Source organism: Serinus canaria, chromosome 6 (assembly GCF_022539315.1).
Source record: "Serinus canaria isolate serCan28SL12 chromosome 6, serCan2020, whole genome shotgun sequence".
NCBI lineage: Eukaryota > Metazoa > Chordata > Aves > Passeriformes > Fringillidae > Serinus > Serinus canaria.
The window spans coordinates 19,241,184-19,265,428 of record NC_066320.1 but is presented as its reverse complement, the minus strand read 5'-3'; the positions used below and the strand labels follow the sequence as shown (position 1 = coordinate 19,265,428).

The 24,245-nt window shown below is 38.8% G+C and overlaps 1 protein-coding gene across 3 annotated transcripts in view; it reads left to right on the top strand.

Moving 5' to 3' along the window:
- Nucleotides 1-21,820, top strand: part of LGI1 (leucine rich glioma inactivated 1) — a 33,344-nt gene extending 11,524 nt beyond the window's left edge. For 2 of the 3 annotated variants that reach the window (XM_018910781.3, XM_009087297.4), the window contains exons 2-9: nt 9,583-10,031; nt 10,411-10,482; nt 14,252-14,323; nt 14,423-14,494; nt 18,479-18,550; nt 19,822-19,991; nt 20,406-20,570; nt 20,655-21,820. In XM_018910781.3, coding sequence (XP_018766326.1) covers nt 9,841-10,031; nt 10,411-10,482; nt 14,252-14,323; nt 14,423-14,494; nt 18,479-18,550; nt 19,822-19,991; nt 20,406-20,570; nt 20,655-21,472 — 1,632 coding nt within the window. In that variant the 5' untranslated portion in view covers nt 9,583-9,840 and the 3' untranslated portion in view covers nt 21,473-21,820. Of the gene's footprint in view, nt 1-9,582; nt 10,041-10,410; nt 10,483-14,251; nt 14,324-14,422; nt 14,495-18,478; nt 18,551-19,821; nt 19,992-20,405; nt 20,571-20,654 lie in introns of those variants that run through there. The other variant, XM_018910782.3, reaches the window with a different exon arrangement.
- The last annotated feature ends 2,425 nt before the right edge of the window (nt 21,821-24,245 follow it).

Sequence of the window (24,245 nt, the reverse complement as noted above, 5' to 3'; positions counted from 1 at the left end):
AACCTTTCTATTGAAAGTATTTCCAGGACACTATTCATTCCATGGCACCTAAGTGGAATGGGAAAGATAACTATCCTAAATGGCAACCATTAGTCTAACTTGGTTACAAATATCAAGATATGATATTTATAGCCAGCAACACTGAGCTATGCAATATCCACAACTCTAGAAGTAAAAATGTCAGACTCAAAAAAACACCAAGGAAAGTTATCTACTGCAAGCAAAAAGAAATATTGCAGCTTGTACCCTGGGGGAGATCCTGCTACTTGCTGAAACCACATTCAATTTGCAAGTGTAACTCAAAATGTTAACAGTTACATATTTAGATGACTGCCTTTCTTGAATGGAAACAAAACCACATGGAAGATTAGGGTCAGGACGTCAAGTGAGATCTGAGTGAAAAACATTTCCTTTGCGATTTCATAAAACATTCTGTCAAGTTTGCATTACACTGTCCTTAAATATACTGCTCATAAAAGATGGACTGTGTTATTTAGATTTATATTAGTATCTGTTTTAATGCTTTTTATCAATCTTGGTTTAGGAAATCCATGCCACTCTTTCCCTGTAAAACTTTTATTTGAACCTCAGCCTTAACAGAGTATTTGGCAGGTTTCTATAATATGAGTCTGTTAATGAAAGTAAAATACTATTCTGACTACCTCATTTATCTTCGATATGGTCATAATCCAGCCACAAATGTTAAGAACTAGAAAAAGTAAGACTAGTGAAGCATCTTGATATTTTCTTACTTAAAGACATCAATACCTGCAGAAAAATATGCCCATACAACAGAATACTAAATTATTCTCCCAGTTAAAAAGCAGCTATCGGCTGCTTTTAAAAAGCAGAATATCAGCTTCATTAATATATGAAGGTACTGTTGTACTGTGATCTAACACTACAGTATGAAAAACAAAGCCTTAAACTTATGATGACATTCATGATTTGTATTGATTTGCAGTTCAGTCCAGCCTTAAGAACAACACAAATACCCCATCCTTGGAGCCCAAGAGTCTTTATGAAAGGGCATCACAGCCCTGGTCGCAGATGCCCATCACATGCATCCCCACGGATCCTCAGCAAGGAGGGATTTAGCTGCCTTTGGAACATCACCCATTCTGAATCTATAGCAACCCTCCTCTAATATGCAAAGCTATTTTTAGCATCAGGGCAGCCTTGAAAGCAGCAGGTAAAGCATGAAAAGAATGAATAAGTGGTGGTGGTGCTCGCCTGTGAATAGAAGCTATATATAGCTCTTCAGAGAGATCTTTTTATATATGTATATATATAATGTGCATATGAAGGGATATCTGCCTCCCTGAGGGGGAAGCAGAGGTGTCAGAAACATAGAGTATATTATGAACAAATTATTACTATTTGTGACCTGAGCTGTTATCTAAAGTCATTATTTCCAATTGTTCTGTTTAAGAAAATAAATTGTTAATAGAATTGGGTGTCTTTGATCCAGTCTTTATTTGCAATGAACGTATAGGCTTCATTTCCTTGAGTGAAGAGAAAAGTGAGCAGCAGGTGACTATTTGCAGTTCCAAGCTTTTTTCAGCCATTACTTGCTCCAAGAAATTCTCTAGCGAATTTCTCAGGTCTCCCTTTCCATGCCTAGGAGCCAGCATCCCAGTTTCTGTGATGTTTACTGTTTTCTTGAGTTCCCAAACCTGGTTTTTTTTTTTTTTTTATCCTTGTCTTTTACTCTTATATATTCATCCATTTGCTTCTAAAAAAAAATCTTGGGAAAAAAGGCCACATGTGCCTTTGTTTAATCAGTACTGTGTGCCATCTATTTAGCTGGGGAGCTATATTGCTTCATGAAGGAGCTTATTACTTCTTACTGATGTGTTATATTGAGGCTGGGAATTAGGCCCTCCAGTTTTAATGACTCTTTGCCTAAATCACAAGGGCAGCAACAGTGGAAACTTACAAATGCCTACAAGTGATTGGTGTCAAAAAGAAAGTCAGCTGTATAGTATTTGGATTATTGTCTTAGAAAAGAGATAATTAGGAATCCTTTTGAACTTAAAATGTGAATGTTACCATGTTCAAGGTAGGGGAAATCCTTTAGCTTCTGAGCAGTCATAACTAAAATGTGTATTTCTCTGTTGCTATGAAAATTATATTTAAAGCTACAGTCAGTTTTTAGATAAGGATGTTGTGTTGGTTTTGTTCTCCCACTGCAGAGGGAAAGAGCCAGCAGCCAAAAGAGCAAATCTTTTCTTAAAGCTGTACTAAATATGTAGCATATTGGCATATGAGCAAACAGATGAAATGAAATTTTCAGCCCTCTGAAGTCTCATCTGCAGGGCAAATGTGGTTTGTAAGAAAAAGGGACTTTGGAGTTCAGCTTGGTACAGTCCTTGATGGAGAATCAAGTGCAGTGGCAGCATGTCTGCCTCAATGTAGGGTGGCAGATTAGGTATTTACTTAAGGTAAAAATGATGAACTCTTACTGAAAAAGTAAAGTATGTTTCCAAATTTCTTTCATTGCTGAGAACAGTTAAAACATCAGTAAAATACACTTGCAGAGCTATCACCAACAACCTCTTAAAATGTTTCAGTGCTGATCCAAATCTCTGCTTTGTAAAGCATGTCAATTAGCAATGATAATAATATGTGTTTGATGAATCTCATCCTTCCTATTGTACAGTTCCTTATGTCCATGGCACTCTAGCAAGGCTTCTGCTTGAAGTATTTCAGTGACTTCAGGGGTACTAAGATTTCTTTCACTGTAAATTATTCAGGGCATAGAAACCTGGTTTTAACAAGTAAAGACTTTCTCCTCAAAAGCATGTTGTCTCTGCATTTATGTAACAAATAAATTTTCTATGTACATTTAAATAAATAACATTTTGTTACTTTTTTCTGTCTGCAAAATTACAAGGAAAATTAAAGACAAGTTTATAAAGATTAGCGTAATTCTTCAGGGAGCCAATGCCGTGAAAAAGTACAGAAGGGCATATAAGATAGCACAGGTCAAGGAAAGGATTTTGTAACACGCCTCTGTTTTTAATTAGCATCTTGGCACACTGGAAGAGCTCAGACATTTTTCCTTGAAGAAATGTATTATAGACTTTTCTGGCTGCCAATTAAATGGCATTTAGCTTCACTGACAGTAGTATGTTGTTTTGGGTCTGCAGAAAGCGCTTGCTCATGCTAGAAAATCTGGGACATTTTGTTTGGTATACAAGGTTCTTACTGGACTGACTTTTCTATCCCTTCTATTTTAAATGTAGGCATGAAGGAAACCTTCTATGAATAAATACTAAATTAAGAGTACAAGGAGCTGGCAGAGTGGAGATGATAATTATGAAGTGTCAGTTTGTATATACCTGCTAAAAGTTTGTCCTCCAGTTAGATGATAATTTTTAAACAATGGTAGCTAAATACTGGGGTGTTTTATGAGGTTCATGTTTTGTCCTGTTTGGTAGAGACTGAGGTACTTCGTCACCAGTTCTGTCCTATGATTCATTTAAATATGAGCATTTGTAACATGAAACTGCCCCTCAAGTGCGCAGCTCCCTATGCATTTTCTCTAACAGTGAAACCAATGCTCTCTCCCCACTCCTGTCCTCAGCTGCTTGTTCTGGCTCCAGCAATTTTTGGGAGGTTGAGGGGTGGGTTTGAAAGATTTGGGCTTGTTTAGGGTTTTATTTGTTTTCTGGTTCTTTTGCCAGCTAATTTATTTAATCCAGTTTAGAGAATAGCATTACAACAGAGACACCAGCAGTGATCTGTGGAAGAGAGCAGAATCAATAGTACTTGCAAGAGGGATAAGAGAAACCATCCTATTAAAGAAAGTGTTGCACAGAAATATGTTCTTAAAATCACCATACCGGTTCTGAAGCTGGCAATTACAAATTAAGCATAGATTCTGTCACTAGTATCATGGTTTTAATGTCTGGTAGAGCTAAGCAGAGGGAAAAAAGGCAAAAAGTAACTTGCATATTTGAACAAGACTTCTCCTTGCTGAGAGGTTCATATAGAGGGCACTTAATCTTACAGTAGGATGTATGCTAGCTGGTGAGTGTGATGTCAGTTCCACTGAAATGGATGGGCATGTTGACTGACTCAAAAGTGTCCCCATTTCTAACATGGGAGAAGTTGATCTTCCCTGAGTAAACTACAGGCAAATTTTCATGAGAGTTGTCTTGAAAGATAGGAAAAAAATCCAGATTTCTGCAGCAGGTGGAAACCTCGTGTTCTTTTATATTGTCTCCTTTCTTACACTTCCCCCATATTAGGTGTAGTATCAGTTCCTGCTGTGAACCTTGAAGTGGCACAGCTTCATACATCTTTGAATTGGGCTCTGGTTTGCTCTTGAGCTTGTATGTTTGCTCTTTCATTTCCCCCCCAACTTTAAATATCCATTGTTAGCATTTTCAAGGCAAAACACAGACAAGAGAAGCAAAGCAAGAACTATTTGTGTAGGTCTGGAGAAAAGTGGCTGGTTATCAGGAGAGCAGTTAATGTGATGCTACTGGGTTGGGTGCTGCAAAGCACACTGGCTTATAATAGAGTTTAGAAGCAAACAACGCATCAAGAATCATAAGGATGTTCAACGTTCTTAGTTGCAACAAAATAAAACCTAGAAGCAGATTCATTTTGCCTGGCTTCCCTTTGAAAGAAATACCCTGTGCATCTGTTTTTCTTAAAGAGAGATCATTCAGATATCAGTACATCTCTCCTGACATATTTTTTGTCATTGGTCAAATTCTGGTGTACCTAAACCAGCAAACAGTTCCAGAGACACCTTCTCATTCACCAGGACATGCTCAGTGGAGCAGGTGTTGTGACATCACTATGAAATTTTGGCCATGAGAGCTCACTTCAGAGGTGATTGCTTCTAAGTCCACAGTGAACTGTGAACTGGCTACTTTACATAAGGGAAAGGAGACCACCCTCCAAGTCTTTCTTTCCTCCAAAGCTGGCAGCAGTTAAGCAGCCATTTCCTCAGCTTTTTGACACAGGGACTGGCCTGGTTGTTCTGCTTTTAATGAAACTGGTATAATAAAGAAGGATACCCATAATACAAACCTGTATAGACAGGATAGGGCAAAGTCAGCAGAACTTTCCAAATAAAAAGGTTTGGGCAGTCTTGTGATCATTCCCAAGCTTGTCTGTGTTATGAGCTGTTGTAAAGGCATCTCAAGTTTTATTATGCCTAACCTGCAGAAGGCCTCTTCCTGGCAATGACTCTTGGTGCCAGATCCACCAGGAAGCATAGTCTTTTTCAGAACTGTTTAGAATTCACAAGACTTAGTTTTGTTTATTGAAAGTACAGCCTCATTCTCAGCTGCTTTAAATTTGCCATTTGCTGCAGAATTTCTTAAAAGGGTGGAGTCAAGAGAGCAAAAACTTGGAATCATGAGGTATTTGTAGGAGTCTTTGATCTCAAAATGCTTCTGCTCCAAACACAGTGGTAACATAGCAATGACAATGTTTTGTTCTTTAGGAGACCGGTGAATACTGGGTGTGATTTGGGCTATTGCCCATCTGTGTAGTGTAATATTATGGGCTTAACACCAAGCACAGTAAAGTCTCATCATCACCGTCAGTGCATTTCGGATTGGCTGCGTATATGCAGGCAGCTCATTCTGAACAGAGAAAAGGCAGCACAGTTTTCTAACAGCAGGATGAAATCAAGAGTAGCTTTAACAGGGTATGGATCTGCAAAGGGAACTGTACTGAACATGAAACCACAGGAAGCTTATTCAAATTTTGTCAAATGTCAGTAATGAAAACATTCTAGTCTTATGCAAATATAGTCGTTGGAGTGGAGTTAATACCTTGAAAAATATTAAATATTTTTATAAAATTATTTTTGTTCTAAGTTCTGACCGTGTGTGTTTGCTGTCCTCAAATATTTTAGCAAACAGGTTTACTTGTAGAATTATGAATATTTTAACCAGATATTGGAGAATATGTGCAAAAAAAAAAATTATAATAATAATAATAATGATGCATATGTTTGCACTAGAAACGAAGCCATGTAAGTTGTGCTAAGTCTGCCCAAAGAACACAAGCAGTGGTGGGTGGTGAATACCTCTAGTGGCAGAAGGCAAAAGTAGCTTTAATTTTGACTGTCATATACTTGCACCAAGATTTTTACTAGATGGTTGATTATCCTCAAAAATTGTCGTGACCAGACAATTTGGAAGAAAGAGCAATTTGTTTCTTACCACGCAGAGCCACTGCGTGGGAACCATCGGTCCCTAAGGCGTACTTGGCTCTGGTTAATACCGGAGAGGAGAAACATGACGGCACATTGGTGCAGGACACACTGCGGCCGCTCGGCGTGGGCCCGCTCGGTTCCTTCCCGCCGCCGCAGCGCGGGCCGGAGCCGCGGGGGCCGCGGGGCCGTGGAGGGCGAGGGGCGGCCCTGGCGCTCCCTCGGGCCCAGCCTCGCCCCCGCCCTGCCCAGGCCTCCCAGCGCGGGCGCCGCCCGCGGCCGCCGCGTTGCCGGGATACGGGGCCGCGGCGAGGCGGTGGCACGGGGCCCGCGCCGGCCCCGAGCGGGGTCTCTCAACTAGTGACACCCCGCAATTTCCCCCGGCAGTGTCCCCCTGCCCAGCCGGCCCCCTCCGCAGCACGGCAAGGTGCGGGGTTTTCGGCTAGAAAAAGTGATGGGAAGCAGACCGAGGAAGGCATCCACAACTCCCTCATCCCCCCTGCTGGAACCCTGCAGAAAGAAAAATAAATGAATTTCGGATCTCATTGTGCCTAGTCAGTACCTGAAACACCCGGGAAAACAAGCGGGGGCCGAGAGGCAGGCGATGGTCCGTGGGCACAGCAGGCCGCTGCCCGCTCCGCTGGCCCGCAAACAAACAGCGATGGCATCGCAAAGGGTGAGCCAAGTGTCGCCGGGCCGGAGAGAAGCTATGCCACTAAAAATCCATGAACCGCTTTGGTTTTAAACTGCTACATGGCAGGAAATGAGATGCTGAGCTTGGCTGAAAAGGACCCTGGAAAATGTGATTATGCCTCTCTTTTGATGGGACTGTTATAAATATTCATAATATTGCAATTTTGGAAAAGCGGTTGTTTTGGCATGTGGTTTGGAATAGAAAACTAACTTCCAGGCGGTTCTCTGCATGGACAAAACTGGAGTCGGGTTACTGCTCTGCTGCAGAATGTGCTTTTGTTACCGAAGAAAACACTACACTGCAAAGTTTTCAGGAGGTTCACAATGTGGTTGGAGTATTAATTAAAGAGAAATGCCTAGGTAATTGATGGTGGATTTCAGTGAATGAGCCAAAGGAAATGAAACACGGAGTTTCACCATCAATGGCAAAATATTGCCATGGCAATGGGTGGCTTTGCCAGGAATAAACAAACAAACAACAACGGGCCTCTTTCAGGAAAAAAAGAGTTAGAGAATTTTCTGTTCTCACCTCACCATGTCTGTGCCATTGGACATCTTGGAGGGGAGAAGATGGTGTAGCCTACTTATGCAAGTCCTACAAATCCAGCTTCCCTCTCAGTAGGTACAATTAGATCATTTCCAGAGCATGAAGTCACCTTTATACTGGGGGATGAGAAGGCATCAGCATTTGCTTAATAATTATTTCAGTGCCTTGGCTACTGTAATTCTTTTCCATTTTCTTACAGGAGGTGGATGGGCTCAGAAATAACCCAGGTTTTTGCCAGTCTTAGCTGGTGCTGTTTCAGGCAGGGACTGCTGACAGGGAAGGTTTTCTTAAGAGCAAAAACATGGGCCTGCAGTTAAATTAATAAATACCTTTATAAAAACACAACGGAGAGAGCAAGGCAGCTAAGAAAGCACGAGCTGCCCTTTCTTCCACGGGCTCAGATGCCTGGCAGGAAGTGTGCCCTTGCACAGGCAGTGCTGTCCTCTCCCAGCATGGCCTTTGAAGGTGCCCATCTGCCTCTGAAACATTTCTGGATGTTTCTGGCTGTACCAGTCCCTCAAAGGATGCAGTCCCACCACCTGGTGTGAGCTCTGGGTGTCTCCCCTCGTTCCTGGGAGATGGACCTCAGCCACCCAGTCAAGGATTCAGCAGTGCTTAGTCTGCCTTAAATCCACAGACTGAATTCCTTGCAGTTTTGCAGGCTGTTGTTCTGCCCATAGCTTGTCAAATCCTAGGTGGCACCTCGATATGCACCTTGATAGGCCTTGCTGGGATTGTTCCTGAGGAAGATATACATGGCCTGATGTTGATCTTGTGATTTTTGTGGCTTTTTGTGGCAGGAGCAATGGGCTAGAGCCAGGTGGCCATGTGAAATCAAAGGAGGGGTAACCAGAAGCCAAAAGAAATCTCCTTATCAGGAGATCAGGTGTCCCCTGGTGAGGAGACAGCATCCATGTGAAGGAGCTAATAGTGAGCCTGACTGTATTAAATGTTTGTACCACTGGGTTGACCCCAGTAGTGTTTGTGAGCTGTCTAATGTAAACAGTCCAGTGGGGAAGCGTTAAGACCTGTTAAAGTTTGCAAAACTGATCCAATAGCAATACTATATTGAACAAAAAATCATCCTGTGTAGCTTCCCAGCCATTTGGCATTTGCTAGCTTTGTCTTACCATTCTTAATAAAGTAATACTTAGGTGCTGCTTAAGTTTCCTATAAAATATTTAATGTATTTTACTGTAAAGTCTTCAGGCTGAGGACTGTATCTGACAGAGCACTCATACCACACCTAGCACTCATCTGATTGCAGCCTCCAGGCAGTATTGTAAAGGCTCATTATTACCACCAAGATCTGTCCTTATCCTGTCACTCTTCAAAGAAGGTCCATTCTTAACTATGGGTTTAACACAGCTGGTATTTAAATGACAATTTTCTTTTTTTCCATCTAAAAGAATCAAAGCAGTTCCAAGAAAACACGTTTTTTAACTTGAACTTTAAATTAATGTTGTTCATATAGAACTGTGCTTGATCCACCTATGCCTTCATTTAACCAGCTCAGAAAACATGCAACAAATAAGAAGCATTCTTTTCCTGAGGAAAAAAAAAGAAAAAAGAAAAAGGAAAAAAAAAAAAGAAAAAAAAGAGCTGTATTTGGGATCCAATTTGCATGAGAAAATATTTTGTTTAGGAGTGACAGTCAAAGGCATTCTCTCATACATTGTAATATTTTCCATGTGTGGCAGCTTGTTTTTCAGTGGTACAAATATGTGCAATAAAGGCTGAGGATAAAAATGAATCTAACAGTTTTTGCAGCAATGCTTTAGATGGTTTCATTCGATTTCATTTTCCTGTGGATACTGACATTAGTTCTGCTGCTTGCAGTATGTGAAGCATAATTCTGAAAGGTTCATGAGGTTGTAGGGATCCAGTAAGAGATGACTGATTTCTCCCCCACACACATATACTCCACCCCACACCCACTCACCCACCCACCAGCAAAACATAATGCTGTACTATTTTTGGAAACAGGGAAAGGGCCTCCCTGTGAAAACAGAAAGCAGTGTATTTCTCAGTTACATCACTTTGCAATCTAATGCTGTGTTGTGCTCAGTGTTTTTGTGGTGATGCAAGTCTTTTTTTTCTTTCCTTTTTTTTTTTTTTTTTTTTTTTTTTTTTTTTTTTTTTTTTTTTTTCCCTTCAGCCGGTTGGATTTTCCCCATCTTACAGCACCTCGCAGGTCTCTTCTCTGAGCAGTACGTTGCCTGAGTGAGTGGAAACATACAGATCAGCTGCAGGTTTCTATCTACAAAAACAGAGTGAAAGAGAAAGAAAAGGGTTGGGAAAGCAGAGACAAATATTGACCTGGACTTAGAGAAGGACATCCAATGGCTGAATAAAGAACCCTGTTCATGTTTTGGGATATTCTTTCAACTGGCTGGAACGAGAGCGGATCAAAAGAATGGGAAATGCCAGCAGACCCTTTAGAAGAATTGCTTATTTCTTATGCCTTTTATCTGTGCTTTTGCTGACTGAAGGGAAGAAACCAGTGAAGCCAAAATGTCCTGCCTGGTGTACTTGTACCAAAGATAATGCTTTATGTGAAAATGCCAGATCTATTCCTCGCAGCGTTCCGCCTGATGTTATCTCACTGTAAGGGCTGTAAGCATTTGGTTATTTAATTTATGATTTAAAATGAACTAGGATGTGTGGTGTTCTCAGTGCATACAGAAGGATGCTTGCTGCAGGGAGTACCTCCAGCATTCAGAATCATCAGCTAATGTGTTAAAATTGTGCTGCATCCTTGAATCCTGATTTTTATATCTCTTTCATCTGTCTGTCTGTGTATGTGCACACATCTCATTTTATACCTTCTTGCATAGTACATGAAACCTGTCACATTATATTTGGGGGGGGGAAGGTAATATTTTTTACTTATATAAATAAATTTCTCTGTGATGACCAGATCAGTATTATAATCACGGATATATAAGGCTACATTAATGTACGGTTGTTTTTTTCTTCTTTACAGATCCTTTGTGAGATCTGCTTTTACTAAAATCCCAGAAGGGAGTTTTTTGCTCACACCATCTCTGCAGCTTCTGTGAGAAATATTTATATGATACAATTTTTGTTATGAAGTGTATATGTACTCATAAATATTTCAGAAAGGGTCTTAGTATTAATTTTATAAGAAACAGCAGCAGAGGATTTATTAGATCATAAAATACATTACTTTTGAGCAATTTGAAAGATAGTGCATGTTTAATTTTTACTTAGTATTTTGCAAGGCTGTCTGTTCTCGGTACTACTTTGAATGCTTACATGCTGAAGGTTTTGGTGACAGAATGCATGTTATCTTAATTATACTTTAATTAACATTACAGTAAAGACTTAAGTATTTCAACAACTACTCTTGTTTATTTTCTGCATTTCTGGGACCTGATCCCAGTGTAGAGCTCTCCATTTGCAACTCCCATTGACTGTGAGCTCAGAACCCCTCAGATCAGGCCCGTCATTGCAGTGGGACAGGTCCTGAAGTCCTTTTCTATGTAAAATTGCCATTGACTTCTGTGGAAGTTTAGTCACTTCAGTGGGAGTTTTGCCTTCATAGTACCTGGATTTGACCCTGTTTGTTATTTCACGGTCTTGGAAGTAATGACAATTTTCTTCCAATTGAAGATTGAAGTAGGTATTTCAAAATCAAATACTGTGATGAGGTATAGATGGAAAGAGAATATTTTGGGATGTTTAACTATTAGCTGCATTTCAGCACAGGATTTTTACAGGCTCACAGGCTTTCCTAGAAATGTGGGCATGTGATTATATAATTGTGAGCTATACAGAGGTAGAGGGGGTGTAACCTGAACTGTTTATAGTGGATGTGCTGCCAGCCTGACACACACCCAGATTTGTCTCAGAAATCCGGCAAGGCAGACTCCCCAGTGTGATCAAAACCAAAATTGGCTGTCTGTCCCAGACCGACTTCCGTGCGCTCTGGATGTGGTCAGAGGTGTAATGCTGATGGACTGGAGCTGTCTGGCTGTTAAATTAAACTGGTGGCATACCGACAGCTGAAGCCCTGACCCTGGCTGTACTCTGCTACCTCAAGTGGAGCTGATAAGGAGTTGCAGACATACTGTACAATTTTGGATACAGGGTAAATAGGTAAATGCTGTTACTATGGAAACCTAAATGCTTTTCCATGGTGCTTTATTCCAGAGAAGCTTTTTTCAGGTGGTCACAGATCACAAAAGGGACGCATTTCACATAATTGCTGCAATGGGCCTTTCAAAGGAGAGGGGGGAAAAAATAGCAGCAGCCCTGGTGGGGCTTGTATCTGAAGAGAGTGAGTAGGACATCATCTCTCTTGGCTACGATACACCACCTACACTTAGCAATCCCACTGCAAAGCAGGCAGATTTGGGCATGGTAGAGTAGGACAGACACAGTCATCTTATTTTGAGTTATTATAGTGCCTGGCACAGTGGGTTTGCGCAACATCTTATGGCATTTTGGTAATGATAATAATTTCCATTTCTACTGTACAGAAATGCACGTTCTGTGCTGCTGTTCATAAATGCTGCAACAAAAACTGTGACCCCAGAAAAGCAGGGTTTGTTCCACTGTGGGCTTTGATGAGTGATGTGTTTTCCAGATATATTTTTAACATGGTAGTTGAGCTGCTTGCCATCCTTGGAATGTCAGGCTGCTGATCTAAGGCAAATGATTCCTTAAACACAGACCATAGGAGCAGGATTGTATCTGTGGGGACAACACTCCAGTTTGTACGTGGGAAAGAAAAATTTTGTCTTTGGCAGAAGATAGTAAGGAAATAAGAATATGGAAAACTTACGTTAATTAAACATTTCAGTAAGTTTAGCTTTGCATGATTATAGCTGTATTGGTAGGTTTAATTTAGCCAACAGCAAGATTTAGCAGCTTATATGTATTTCTATAATAATAGAAATACATATAGAAATAGTCTCCAGCATTACATTTTTGAAGTCCACATGTAATTGGATATCTCCAATACAGCAGTCACAAATGTCTAAATATGGTGTAATTCTGCTGCTATTATTATTTACTACTATTTTTAATGTAGTAGCACCAATGGTCTCTGGAAAAATCATGGTCTTGAGTCAAACACTATTCATAACTCCCAGACCAGGAGAGCTTTTTTTTTTTGTGTAGTATGGATGGTATGCTCTGTGCTCTTTGTGTGACAACAAAAATACAGAGAACCTCCACAGCTATGGTGAAGTGCCAGCAGGAGTGTTCCCTAAATGGAGAGAAAACCTCCCAGCTCTCATCTTCAGCACTGTTATCTCTGTGTATCAGCAACATGCTGAGGGTGCCCTTATAAACTGATGACATGAAAGCCCACAGAAAGAAGGGAGGTAATCATGGCATCAGGATTTGTACCTGCTAGCACTGTGCTGTTCCTGCCAAGTGCTACAGTCCCTAGCTACAGCGCCATACCTTCAGCCTCCATCCCCAGAAGCAGCAATTATGGTGACTGAGGACAAATTGGAGGAAAAAATACTTTGTGCATCAAATACATCTGATGCAGCCATTGGGGAGAGGTATGAGTTGGAAGACAAATGAGCTCACCAAGTGCAAAACCTATGCTGTAAGCCTGGCAATATCTAAAATAGCAATACTATTTAAAGAGATACCACCCTGTTCTGTAAATAATTGAGTAGAGTGCAGAAAAGGAAAAATTATTCAGTAAAATCATATCAGAAAAGTAAAATTAGTTGCAGGATTTAATAAATTGGTCTTCTGGTTCAAGAATTCTATTGAAATACTTGTTTTCTCTAAAACTGAAGTATTTTTTGATTTTGACAAAAAGGAAGAATTTCCTGCTTGTATTTTTTCATACATTTCACATATATAGGAATATACTGAAGGTGGAAAAAGCACAATCTGCAAGAGCCAACTGAGAAAATAAATTACCTACAATTTATTCTGAATGTAAACGTCAACATAAGAGATTAACTCATTAAGTGGATTAATTAGTACTTGGAAATCTTGCATTCCTGAATGTCTGAGGATGCCATAGTATGAATCTATTTATCCCTCAGGTCAATTGATTAAAATATAGATGTGCATGTAGTATTCCACTGGGGTAAAGTTCATCATGCTTTATGATGTCCCACCACATTAAAAGTGTAGCAGTCCAGGGCTAGATTATAATGGACAAATGCTAACATGGCTGATAAGCATAAATAAAGCTGGAAAAATCAATGCTAGTCCACTTTTAATGCTTACAAAATTATGTAAAATTAAATGTGCTGCTGGTACTTTTACTGTTAGCTACAAATGGTAAGAGTATCTCCAAGAGGTGTAGTCAGGTCTTAAAAATAATTTTGACTTGAACACTCACTATATTTAAGAGATTTTTCTTTTTTTTTTCCAGTAACTTTCAGTCCCCATGTGTTAAATACACTCAGAAGTTTAACTTAAAAGTTAAAGGATTTTCCTTCCTGCCAGTGTTGCAAATTCAACCTGATGTCAGGCTAACCAGCTATTTAAACAAAGACAATTTAAACCTCTGTAGTACTTGAAGATTTCGTTGTTGTCCTAGTATATCTCCAGAGGCACTTGTACAATCCCATTGTTTTACTGGCATGATAAACCCACGTTTACATCCCACAGAAGTCAAAGGAATTTTATCAGATGGCCCCAGTAGACAATTGTTGGATCCTTCCCTTTGCACCACACTGTGGTGCAATATATCAGCCTCACAGTCCTATAGTGCTTGCACAGAAAAAAACATGAAACCAGGCAGTGGAAATTTGGCCTTGCTGAACCATTTTCTAAAGCTGCAGATAACCTAATGGTCTTTTGTTTTGCATTTCTTTATGCAGGTTGTTTACGTCCAACACTTTTGATGTTATTAGTGATGATGCTTTCATGGGCCTTCCTCATCTAGAATATTTGTGAGTGGATGAAACTTTTCCTGGCATTATTGAATGGAGTGGGTGGGCTTCCAATTTCTAGGCATTGCTTGACCAGAATCACTTTACGACCCATTACAGGTTCATAGAGAACAACAACATTAAGTCAATTTCAAGAAATACTTTCAGAGGACTGAAATCTTTAATTCACCTGTAAGTAAAGTGATTGATTATATTACTTTGTATATTTAATATAGCAACTGAACCACTATATTTTTTAATTTCTCATTTTCAAATATAACTGTTCATAGTTATTTAAGTGGCATTTTATAGGAATTTGGTTAGAATGTTAAACTTTGTGTTTCCACCTGAGACTTCCAAACTGTGGTATGTGTAGAAGGCAAAGACACAAACAGCTTCCAAGCACTACATGTTTGGCAGTAGTTCCCTGACTTTCTCTGCTTGGAGCACTGGGGATTTCCAGCTGAGCATGTAGGATCAGGGAGGAGTATGAATTGGGAATCTTGGCACTGGATGAGGTGAGTCCCAGTTTGGGACTTGGAAAGGAGGAAGGTGGGAGCTGTGATTAGGAATGTGAGAGTCTGAGGAATGGACCCAGACCTCTTCTCAGGTACCCCAGTCTGACATGGATCCAGGAGAATACTACAGCCATTCTTGGGACAGGCCATCACTGTCTGTGCCCGTGTTCACTTAAGACAGGAATAGTATACAGAAGAATTTGATTAAATCAAACTTGAAAATTCCCACCCAGAGCAATTTTGAATAGAAGACTTGCAACAAGATGTTTTTGTTATGGCTTACTGATCTACTTCCATTCTGCACCTACCCTCCTCTGCACCCTGTCCTCTCCTGCACGGAGCAGGAGCATCCCAGACTCAGGACCTGTCCCACACTGACACTGGGATCTGCTTACTGTTCCTATGTGCTGCTCAGCCCTTCCCCTGTCCCTGCCCTCGGACCTACTGCAGCCCCTCACTGCATGAGCTGGGAGGGGAAATTGCTCCCAGGCACTCTGGGTGCCAGTGTGCTGTAGGAGCAACACTCCCCATGCCCTCACCAGCAGGAGCATTTCTCACACTGTGCTCAGTAGGTGAGACACACGTTGGTAACAAATACCTGCAACATTTCACTGCAAACAGGAGTAGCTTCCTTGTCTCTGAGCTAGGAAGACAGTTTTTATAAGGTTTTTGTCTCTTACCTTACAGCAAGTTTATCTTTCAGCAATAATTTAATTTAATGAGGAGGAATTTTTAAAAAACAAAATACACCCTATAAGAAAACAGAAAAAAAAATACAAAAGAAGAAAAGGAAAAACATCAGTAGTGTGCCTGACATGAGTTTATATCCAGTTCTGAGCATCTGCATTCTGAAGCATGTCATGTGGTGTGTGTCATAGGCAGGGGAGGGGATGCTGACCTTTTGGCCTTAACATGATAGCCTCCAAGAGGGTTTTGAAACAGGGCCATTTAACTTTTCTTTCATATATTTTGACAGAGGAGAGAAAGCAAAGGTTCCATTTTAAACAGTTAATGCATAAATATAATAGTTGAATTGCAATTCACCACATCTTCACCACCTAGTAAATGTACCATAAAACACTTTATGCTTTCCCTTTTGGTCAGGACAAGATTCACAGCTGGCTGGAACCAAGCCTACTGTGACTACTCACATAGATAAAGTTACTTATGGAATGGCTCTAGGTCTGAGGAAGAGAAATGAGAGAGGAGAGGGAAAGAGGTACATAAAAGGGCTGTGCACATCCCATAACAATCCATATTAGAGGTACAGGCAGAATTATACTGTTAGAAAAAAAAAAGATAGCTGGATAAGGCTGGTAACTGGGACCCTAGCTTTATATTCACAAATGGATCCAGTACATTATTTATCATATTCATTTACTTATTTAGTAGCTGCTGCTGCCAGTGAACAAATTGCTTTTCTAAAACAGAGGAAGGCACAGTTTCTTCTCCACAGGAAAGCTACCATCTTGTCTTGCCTGTTACAGTGGTTTCTGGGGTTGCTTCAGGAGTTTCGCAAAAGAAAACACATACAGAAGACAGATCCACATTTGAGGAGCAACATGCCATTTGCATGCACATTTTTGGGACATTGATGTGTGCATCATGCTGCTATTGTCCATGGAGCACTATTCTCAAAGACAATAAGAAGTTTGTGGAAAATAACTGCAAAGGCACCACTAGTTTAATCTGCTTAAAGAACACTCCCCATCTTTTGGCGAAAATTGCATATACACATTAACAATGATCATTTGGCACCCTGAGGCACTTTTCATTTAAGAAACAAGCGAGTACTTGTGTACATAAAATATATTAAAAAGAATCATAGTAAATGAGCATGCAAATAAGTTCTATGAAGTTAGATAAGAAGAACTTTGTCCTATTTATTCTATTTACTTCCTTTTCACAACATTAATTTTGGAATGCAGTAAGCTATCCAAACATTTTTACTTCTGTAATGCAATTAACTTCAATAATTACAGTGTATCCTTATTGTAAAACAGAGCCATCTAGAATTTATTATTGTGCAACAGGATTTATTTGCTGGTCAGAGTACATTTAAAAGTGAAAAATTTTAAAAAGATTGCATTTTGTTTTACTAATTTACTATTTTAATGTCAGAAACTTACAGGTAGCATTAGAAGGTGATTTCTATGCACAATATGTAATTTTGATTGCATTTCTCTCAGAACTGTCACCATTAGTTTACCTGCATGTTTGAGCCAACCTTTACTCTCTTATTATAATTCAAATACCATGTACAGCACCATCTAGGCAGGACAGTGTTTTCTAATATGTAAGTATGCTTTTTTACAGTGGACTATAAAATGCATAATTTTCATTCAAAAAATTGGCAAATGCATAAACCATGCTTAAATTTTTCTTTGAGTCTGTACCCATGACAGAGGCGAACTACTCCTACTTCCAAGTACACCCTCCCTTTTAGTTTGCTATATAATAACCTCTAAAAACAATATAGGGCATTAAACTTGTCTCAGCTTGCAAGTCCACACAGCTTTCTCCATGTGAGTTATCTGACTTTTAAAGAATTATTCTGGATACATTCGCATACAGTGTTTCAATCAGATGTACTTTGAAAGTGGTAAAGTCAGAATGGACTAATGGAAGCATCCCATATTTACTGTTACTGATCAGACAAACACTTATTTTTAAATAAGGCAGCAGACCTAGTACATGTGGGCTTGTTCTTGTATTTAGGTATGTGCCTAAGTGTCTTTGCTAGAGAAATTGTGGTTGATAAAAGTTAAAACAGAAGAGGTTCTAAGTCTTACTAGCTGCAGATTCTAACTGGGATCTTAATCAAGAATGATTTCTTTCCACTTTTGTTTCTTCTCATAAGCAATAAATAATTCTGTTAATTGGAAGAGGCATAGACTATACTCTACAACGTTATTCTTTTTCTGTCGTGCCCTCTGTGACATCTGAGACCTTTGGCAGACTCACAGAGACAGTCAGACTGAAATGTAATATACTGTTTGTTCAAAGCCTGCTCACATTTCCTTGTCACTTTTACTAGCTGGAATACTCACTGAATCTAAACAAGTTTTCCCAACATTGAAAACTGGGAATTAATAACTTTTTTTGCTGGTCTAATACACATTTACACACATACATGCACATGCCAGGAAAGTAATTCACGCTGATCAGCAATTTATTGCCTATTACTGCATATTTTCAAAAACTGTGAGCTAAACCTAAGCCCATCAGCCCATATTAGTAAGATTTTCCTTCCAGAAGAGGTACAAGAAAGTGGGGAAATTGCAGTGATATGAGCACCGTGTATTGGGATCTCGCAGGGAAAACATCAGTAGATCCAATCATGACTAATTATTTTGAAATGTTAAATGGTGTTGGCAAAACACCAAAGGTGATAGCACTTTTTACTCTGCTAAGTGAAGCATTGTAAATGCTGCAACACTGCTGAAGAGTGAGAAAGCAGAAGGAGGCATGACATTTTAGTGGAAGGAAAACTCACAAAGTAAATGAGCTATTCTTAAAAGCAATCTTTTAGAATTAAGTGCTGGAGAACATCAGTGTTCTTGTCTTCAGTAAAAACCCCACACAGTAAATCACAATTTGCAAAAATGTGTAGTTTCATGAAGAACTAGCACTAATACTGAAGTGTTTTCTTTTACAGGAGTCTTGCAAATAATAATCTCCAGTCACTTCCAAAAGACATATTTAAAGGCTTGGATTCTTTAACAAATGTGTAAGAAAACAATTAATTAATCTTTTCATTTTAATATAAGTATAAAGAGAGTATCTTAGAGGACATTCTGAGTAACGATTCAAACCAGTAGACAGTAATGGACCTTGTTACTGGGTAGAGACTACACAGTATGAGTAGGCTTGGCTTTTTTTGTCTGCTATTTTTGAGAATTTGTGATAGTTTTGAATATTCCACCAGTTATGAAGATCAGTAATATTGTTAGTAGTTATGTAATAAAACTGCATGTTCATTAAGATTTTGTGAGTAAGAGGGGAGGATCCTTAGGGATGCATGAGAGAGCAAGGCATGCAGGGAAGGTGGAAGATATTTAACGGAGTAATATTTTAATGTGCAAGCAATTCCTGGGAAAGCTAACTTTTATCAATAAAGCATGTGTCTAAGTAAGAATCCCATACTAAATCTAATTGCAACCAGATCAAAACATCAGCTTGTTTAAATATATATATATATATATATATATATTTTTTTTTTTTTTATATATATATGTATATATATTTATATCTCAGTAAAAATAAATAGGTAAACAGATAAATCTTATGATTGCTTAGTGAAATAGATCCTGTTTACAATATACCAAATCCTGTTCCATCTGATCTGGGATAATAAGCTCAGGAAATCCTTTGCCTGCTCCCAGTATTAGCAGGTAGGCTGAATCCCTAGAGCAGAGCTGCAGTAGTGAGATGTGGCCATGGGCAGCATATCTGGAGCATTACTTGGCAAGGCTGAGCATGGCCAGGTGGTTACACAGTCTGGTCCTGGCACTGGCCTGTTCCTGTACATACGATCACAAATCTGACTGAAGACAGCTGTAAAAGCCTTAAACAGACTTCCTTTGCTTGTCTCTCCTGAAGCCCTAAATGAGTGTATCTAAAGGAGATAGTGAATACTGATTGGCTGATCATCAGGTTATATTAATTCCTATTTTTTTGTCTAGAATGCTTTTACTGAGAAAGGGTAATGCAAAGGAAACAGGAGTCATTAGTTTGGGAGGCTTTTGTGTACCTGTAAACTTGGAGAAATCGATAAAAATTTCTGACTGATCACCAAGTTAAGGTCTCCTTGATTACCTTAATATAATTAAATCTGTGGGGGAATGTAGATTTAACTATGGGTCAGGATAAATTAAGCCTGGAAGGCCTCAAGTAAGAATAAGCAAGAGGGCACATATTTAACAGAGTTGTGTTTTGTTGTTCTCAAGGAGAAATAATTAGCTGACTACTTCTTTTCAATTGATGATTTATTTGTTGTAGAGATCTTAGAGGCAATGCATTTAATTGTGACTGCAAACTGAAGTGGTTAGTGGAGTGGCTGGGCAGCACCAATGCAACTGTTGAAGACATTTACTGTGAAAGCCCACCAGAATATAAGAAGCGCAAGATCAACAGCCTCTCTCCAAAAGAGTTTGATTGCATTATTACAGGTAATGTGCCTCAAATAATTTAATCTTGTTAAAGTCAATGCTGTAGTTTTTCATTCTAGAGCCCATTTTTGCAGGAACGCTGCATTCTGGATGGAATTTCTACTAAAATCAATATGAACTCTGCTGGTCTAAGTCTGTCACGGGAATCATTTGGGAGCAGGGTCCTATATTTCAGTATCTACTCAAACTTTAGTATGTTACATGATGATTTGGAAAACTGGGACATAAAACAGTACCTCTTTTTATTGAGAGAGATTGAAAATCAAATTGCAGTGCTCCTTTATCAACAGAAAAATTCGACTAGTGATGAAATACTGTAATTTGTAATAAATTGGTATCTGATAAGCAGATGTTTTTTTCAGTACAGTAAGTAAAGTATCTCTGTAATTATCATCTGTTGTGTGCAATTTGCAGAATTTGAAGTTTATCAGTCCCTGCCATACCAATCTCTGTCAGTAGATACTTTCTCATATATGAATGATGAACACGTGGTTATTGCTCAGCCTTTTACTGGAAAATGCATCTTCCTTGAATGGGACCATGTGGAGGTGATGTTCAGGAATTACGACAACATTACAGGTAGGAACATTGCTTGACAAATAACCTTACAACAAATTATCCAAAAAGTGATACTAACCCTGTCTCTTACTTTTCTTTTCATAGGTACTTCAACTGTTGTGTGTAAACCAATAGTTATTGAGAGTCAGCTGTATGTCATTGTCGCACAGCTGTTTGGAGGCTCCCACATATATAAAAGAGATATTTTTGCTAATAAGTTTATAAAAATTCAAGATATTGAAATCCTTAAAATCCGAAAACCCAATGACATTGAAACTTTCAGGATTGCTGAAGACTGGTATTTTGTTGTTGCAGACAGTTCAAAGGCTGGTTTCACCACGGTTTACAAGTGGAATGGGAATGGATTTTATTCCCATCAGTCTCTGCATGCCTGGTACAGAGATACTGATGTGGAGTATCTTGAAATATCTGGCAAACCACATTTAATTCTGTCAAGTAGTTCGCAAAGACCTGTAATATATCAATGGAACAAAGGAACAAATGAATTTGTTAAGCGGTTTGATATCCAAGATATGGAAGATGCATATGCAGTGAAGCATTTCAAGGTGAAAGAGGATGTATACATTTGCTTAACAAGATTTATTGGGGACTCTAAAGTAATGAAATGGGGTGGTTCAGCATTTCTGGATTTACAAAGGATGCCATCCCGAGGGTCAATGGTATTCCAACCACTTCAGATAAATAATTACCAATATGCCATTCTTGGAAGTGATTATTCTTTCACTCAAGTCTATTATTGGGATGCGGAAAAGGCAAAATTTGTGAAGTTTCAAGAATTAAACGTGCAGGCACCAAGATCTTTCATACATGTCTCCATCGATAAACGAGATTTTCTCTTTGCTTCAAGTTTTAAGGGAACTACATTGATTTATAAACATGTCATAGTTGACTTAAGCGCATGACACTCATAATTCTGAGATTACATCAGACTTTCTACCGTAAGCGGACAACATGAACTAAATGCATGATGACTCTCTTATCTTACTTCCAAATGAATGCCTTTAAAAGTTGAGATTGCTAGAACAAAGTATTACTAGTATCTTCATCTTTAATTGTCAAGTCTAGTGGTGTTGGAAGTTGCATTTTTTAACAAAAAGAAATTAAATTAACTGTTCTTTGCATCCACAATATGTAAATACATGTGCAACTGCATCTGTTGCTATAAAGAATATTAAGATGTACTTTTCCATTTATTTATTCACCTGTTTGAAACAACTGCCAAATAAAATGTTTACATTTTGTGTCTTTCACATTCCAAATATTATTTGCAGGTGATACTTTTTATTTGTGTATATATTATACACATGTAAAATAAAGCCAAGAAGGCATTTTGCCCAGTGCAGTGTTGTACTGCATAGAAGATGCATGAACGATCAGGTGGGTTTTACTAATAACAAGAAGTTCTTGATAAAAATACTGCATTGAAACACATGCCTATAAATTATTACCCGGACAATTCTTACACTTACATAAAACTTCACTGACTTAAACAGAACTCTAATCAGAAAAAAGAATTCAGTTATCTAGATGTGCTTGTAGGATGAAGGGTTCAGTTATACACATCTAATTGTAGTATAGGCCTTTCTACTGTGTATAGCTGTTTCTAAAAATCTACAAAGAGCTTGGCAGAATAAAAGAGAAGGTAAAGGTCTGTGTTTCTTCACCTGATACTGAAGCAGCACAAAACAAATCTCTTGTAATGCACTGGGGCTGTTACTGTGCTGAAAGCCAGAAGCAAAGCTTATTTTTCAGCTAGCATTATTTCTATAGCTGAACTGTCACACATCACTTGCATGGATCCTGTGTCCTTGTCAAGTCTTTCCACTGTAATTGCAATTATTTAGTCTTCAATGAATTTATTCCTTTTTCTGAATGAAGCTAGTGAATGGGAAGTAATTTTTTCCACTACCCTGCAATGAATCTTGGTAGCAGGTAATTGTGAAATTCAGGGAACTTGGAATGTGAAAAGTCAGTTTGTGTAGTGTATGCAACTCCAGGGAAGCTAACTATATCTGTTAAATTGTGCTAAATCTGAATGTGGCATGAAAATCTATCACAACCTCAAAGTTAAAATAGTCTTTTGTTTGCATTCATCTAGTGCACCACTTGAGAGAAACCTACACTGATGCTGAAGATGATTTGGTGCAGCTCAGAAGGAAAGCTCAAGTTTATTTTAGACACCTTTGCATTCACTTAGGTTACCGAGCATTGTGCTTCAGTGCCATCTTTAAAATAGAGACATGAATACTGTGTTCATTTCTAGACATTTCTACCATTCACAGATGTTGACTGGTGAATAAAACTAATCATACTGTGCATGTCAGCTAATCACATGAGCTGATTAATGTATATTTAGGAAGCCAGTCCTAAACAGTATGCTTCTGTAATAAATAATAGAGGGTTTTTTTATGTCCAATGTTATTTTAAAAGAAAAATTCTCACCTGAACAATACTACTCTAATAAGTTATTTTTTCTGATGCCTTTTTATCCATAGCTGCATATGCTCTGCTAAGCATTTGGCATAATAACTACCTAGTCCATAAGTATTTACAATGTGAGTAGAAAGATTTTAAACTATGCTTCACAGCTGAAACATCCCAATTTTTTCTTAAATACATTTCCAAAAAAAATACTCTCTTGTTTGGCAGCTTCCTTTATATGTCAAACCATATTTCCTTTATATAGTTTTAGCTGTTACATCAGTATGATTTCAAACCCGAGATGAACCCAAATAATAATTTTTATTATTTCTCAACATTGGCTGCATATCTGTGATTGCCGACTCAAGTTTGTCCATTTCTTCTTCAGTGCCCTTTGCATGGGAAAGGAATGAAATACAAAGTCATGAACTCATCTCCAATCTACCAGCAAACCATTAAGTGTTTTCTATTCTTCTTGTCTTCTGTTTCAATCTTTTACTTAAGGTCCTATTGAATTATGTGCACTGGTTTTTATCTGATTTTTCCCATTATACTTGCCTACATGCACTCTCTATCAAATTATAAAGATAATGGCTATGCATCCTTCTCATTATGAACATATTATAAACATCTGACTGAATTTAAGTGGAGTTGGAGAAACTTGCTAATCTGCTACCAACATCTATTTACAAACAGCATATTGCCTCACAGTGTACCTTGAAAAAGTTACATTGCATGGAAATGTATTCCAGAGCCAGCCAGCTATGCTGGCTAAGGCCTATGCTATCATAGTGCTATGATTGCTCTCCTGAGTTACCTCATTCTGAAATGATGTGACAGACTTACAGGAATTCACTGTTACTCCTGGGTTTAAAGGAGGAATTTAAATGCCTGCAAGGGTGTGAGTCACAAGAATTTTACATTCACAATAGATGGAAAACTCACCATGGTACAGTGGAGGGTGGCAAGGGATCAATCTGCTGGAGAACACAACTGCAGTATCAGTTTGGTTGTTCCTTCACAAATTTTTTTCCTGTAGTCAAGCACTAGTGGTTTGGGAAGTCTTAATGCCTATGTCACTTTTGGAAGGTCAGCTAATCACTATAAAGTGCTGAATCTAAACCTGCTTTCTTTTGAAAATCCCTTTCTCTAGTCCATTATGTCAGGTGGAGACTCACAGGGACAACAGCCAGCTTCTTATTGTGTGGCTAGAGCATTTCTTTGTACCACATAAGAAACTGGGTATTTTTAGAA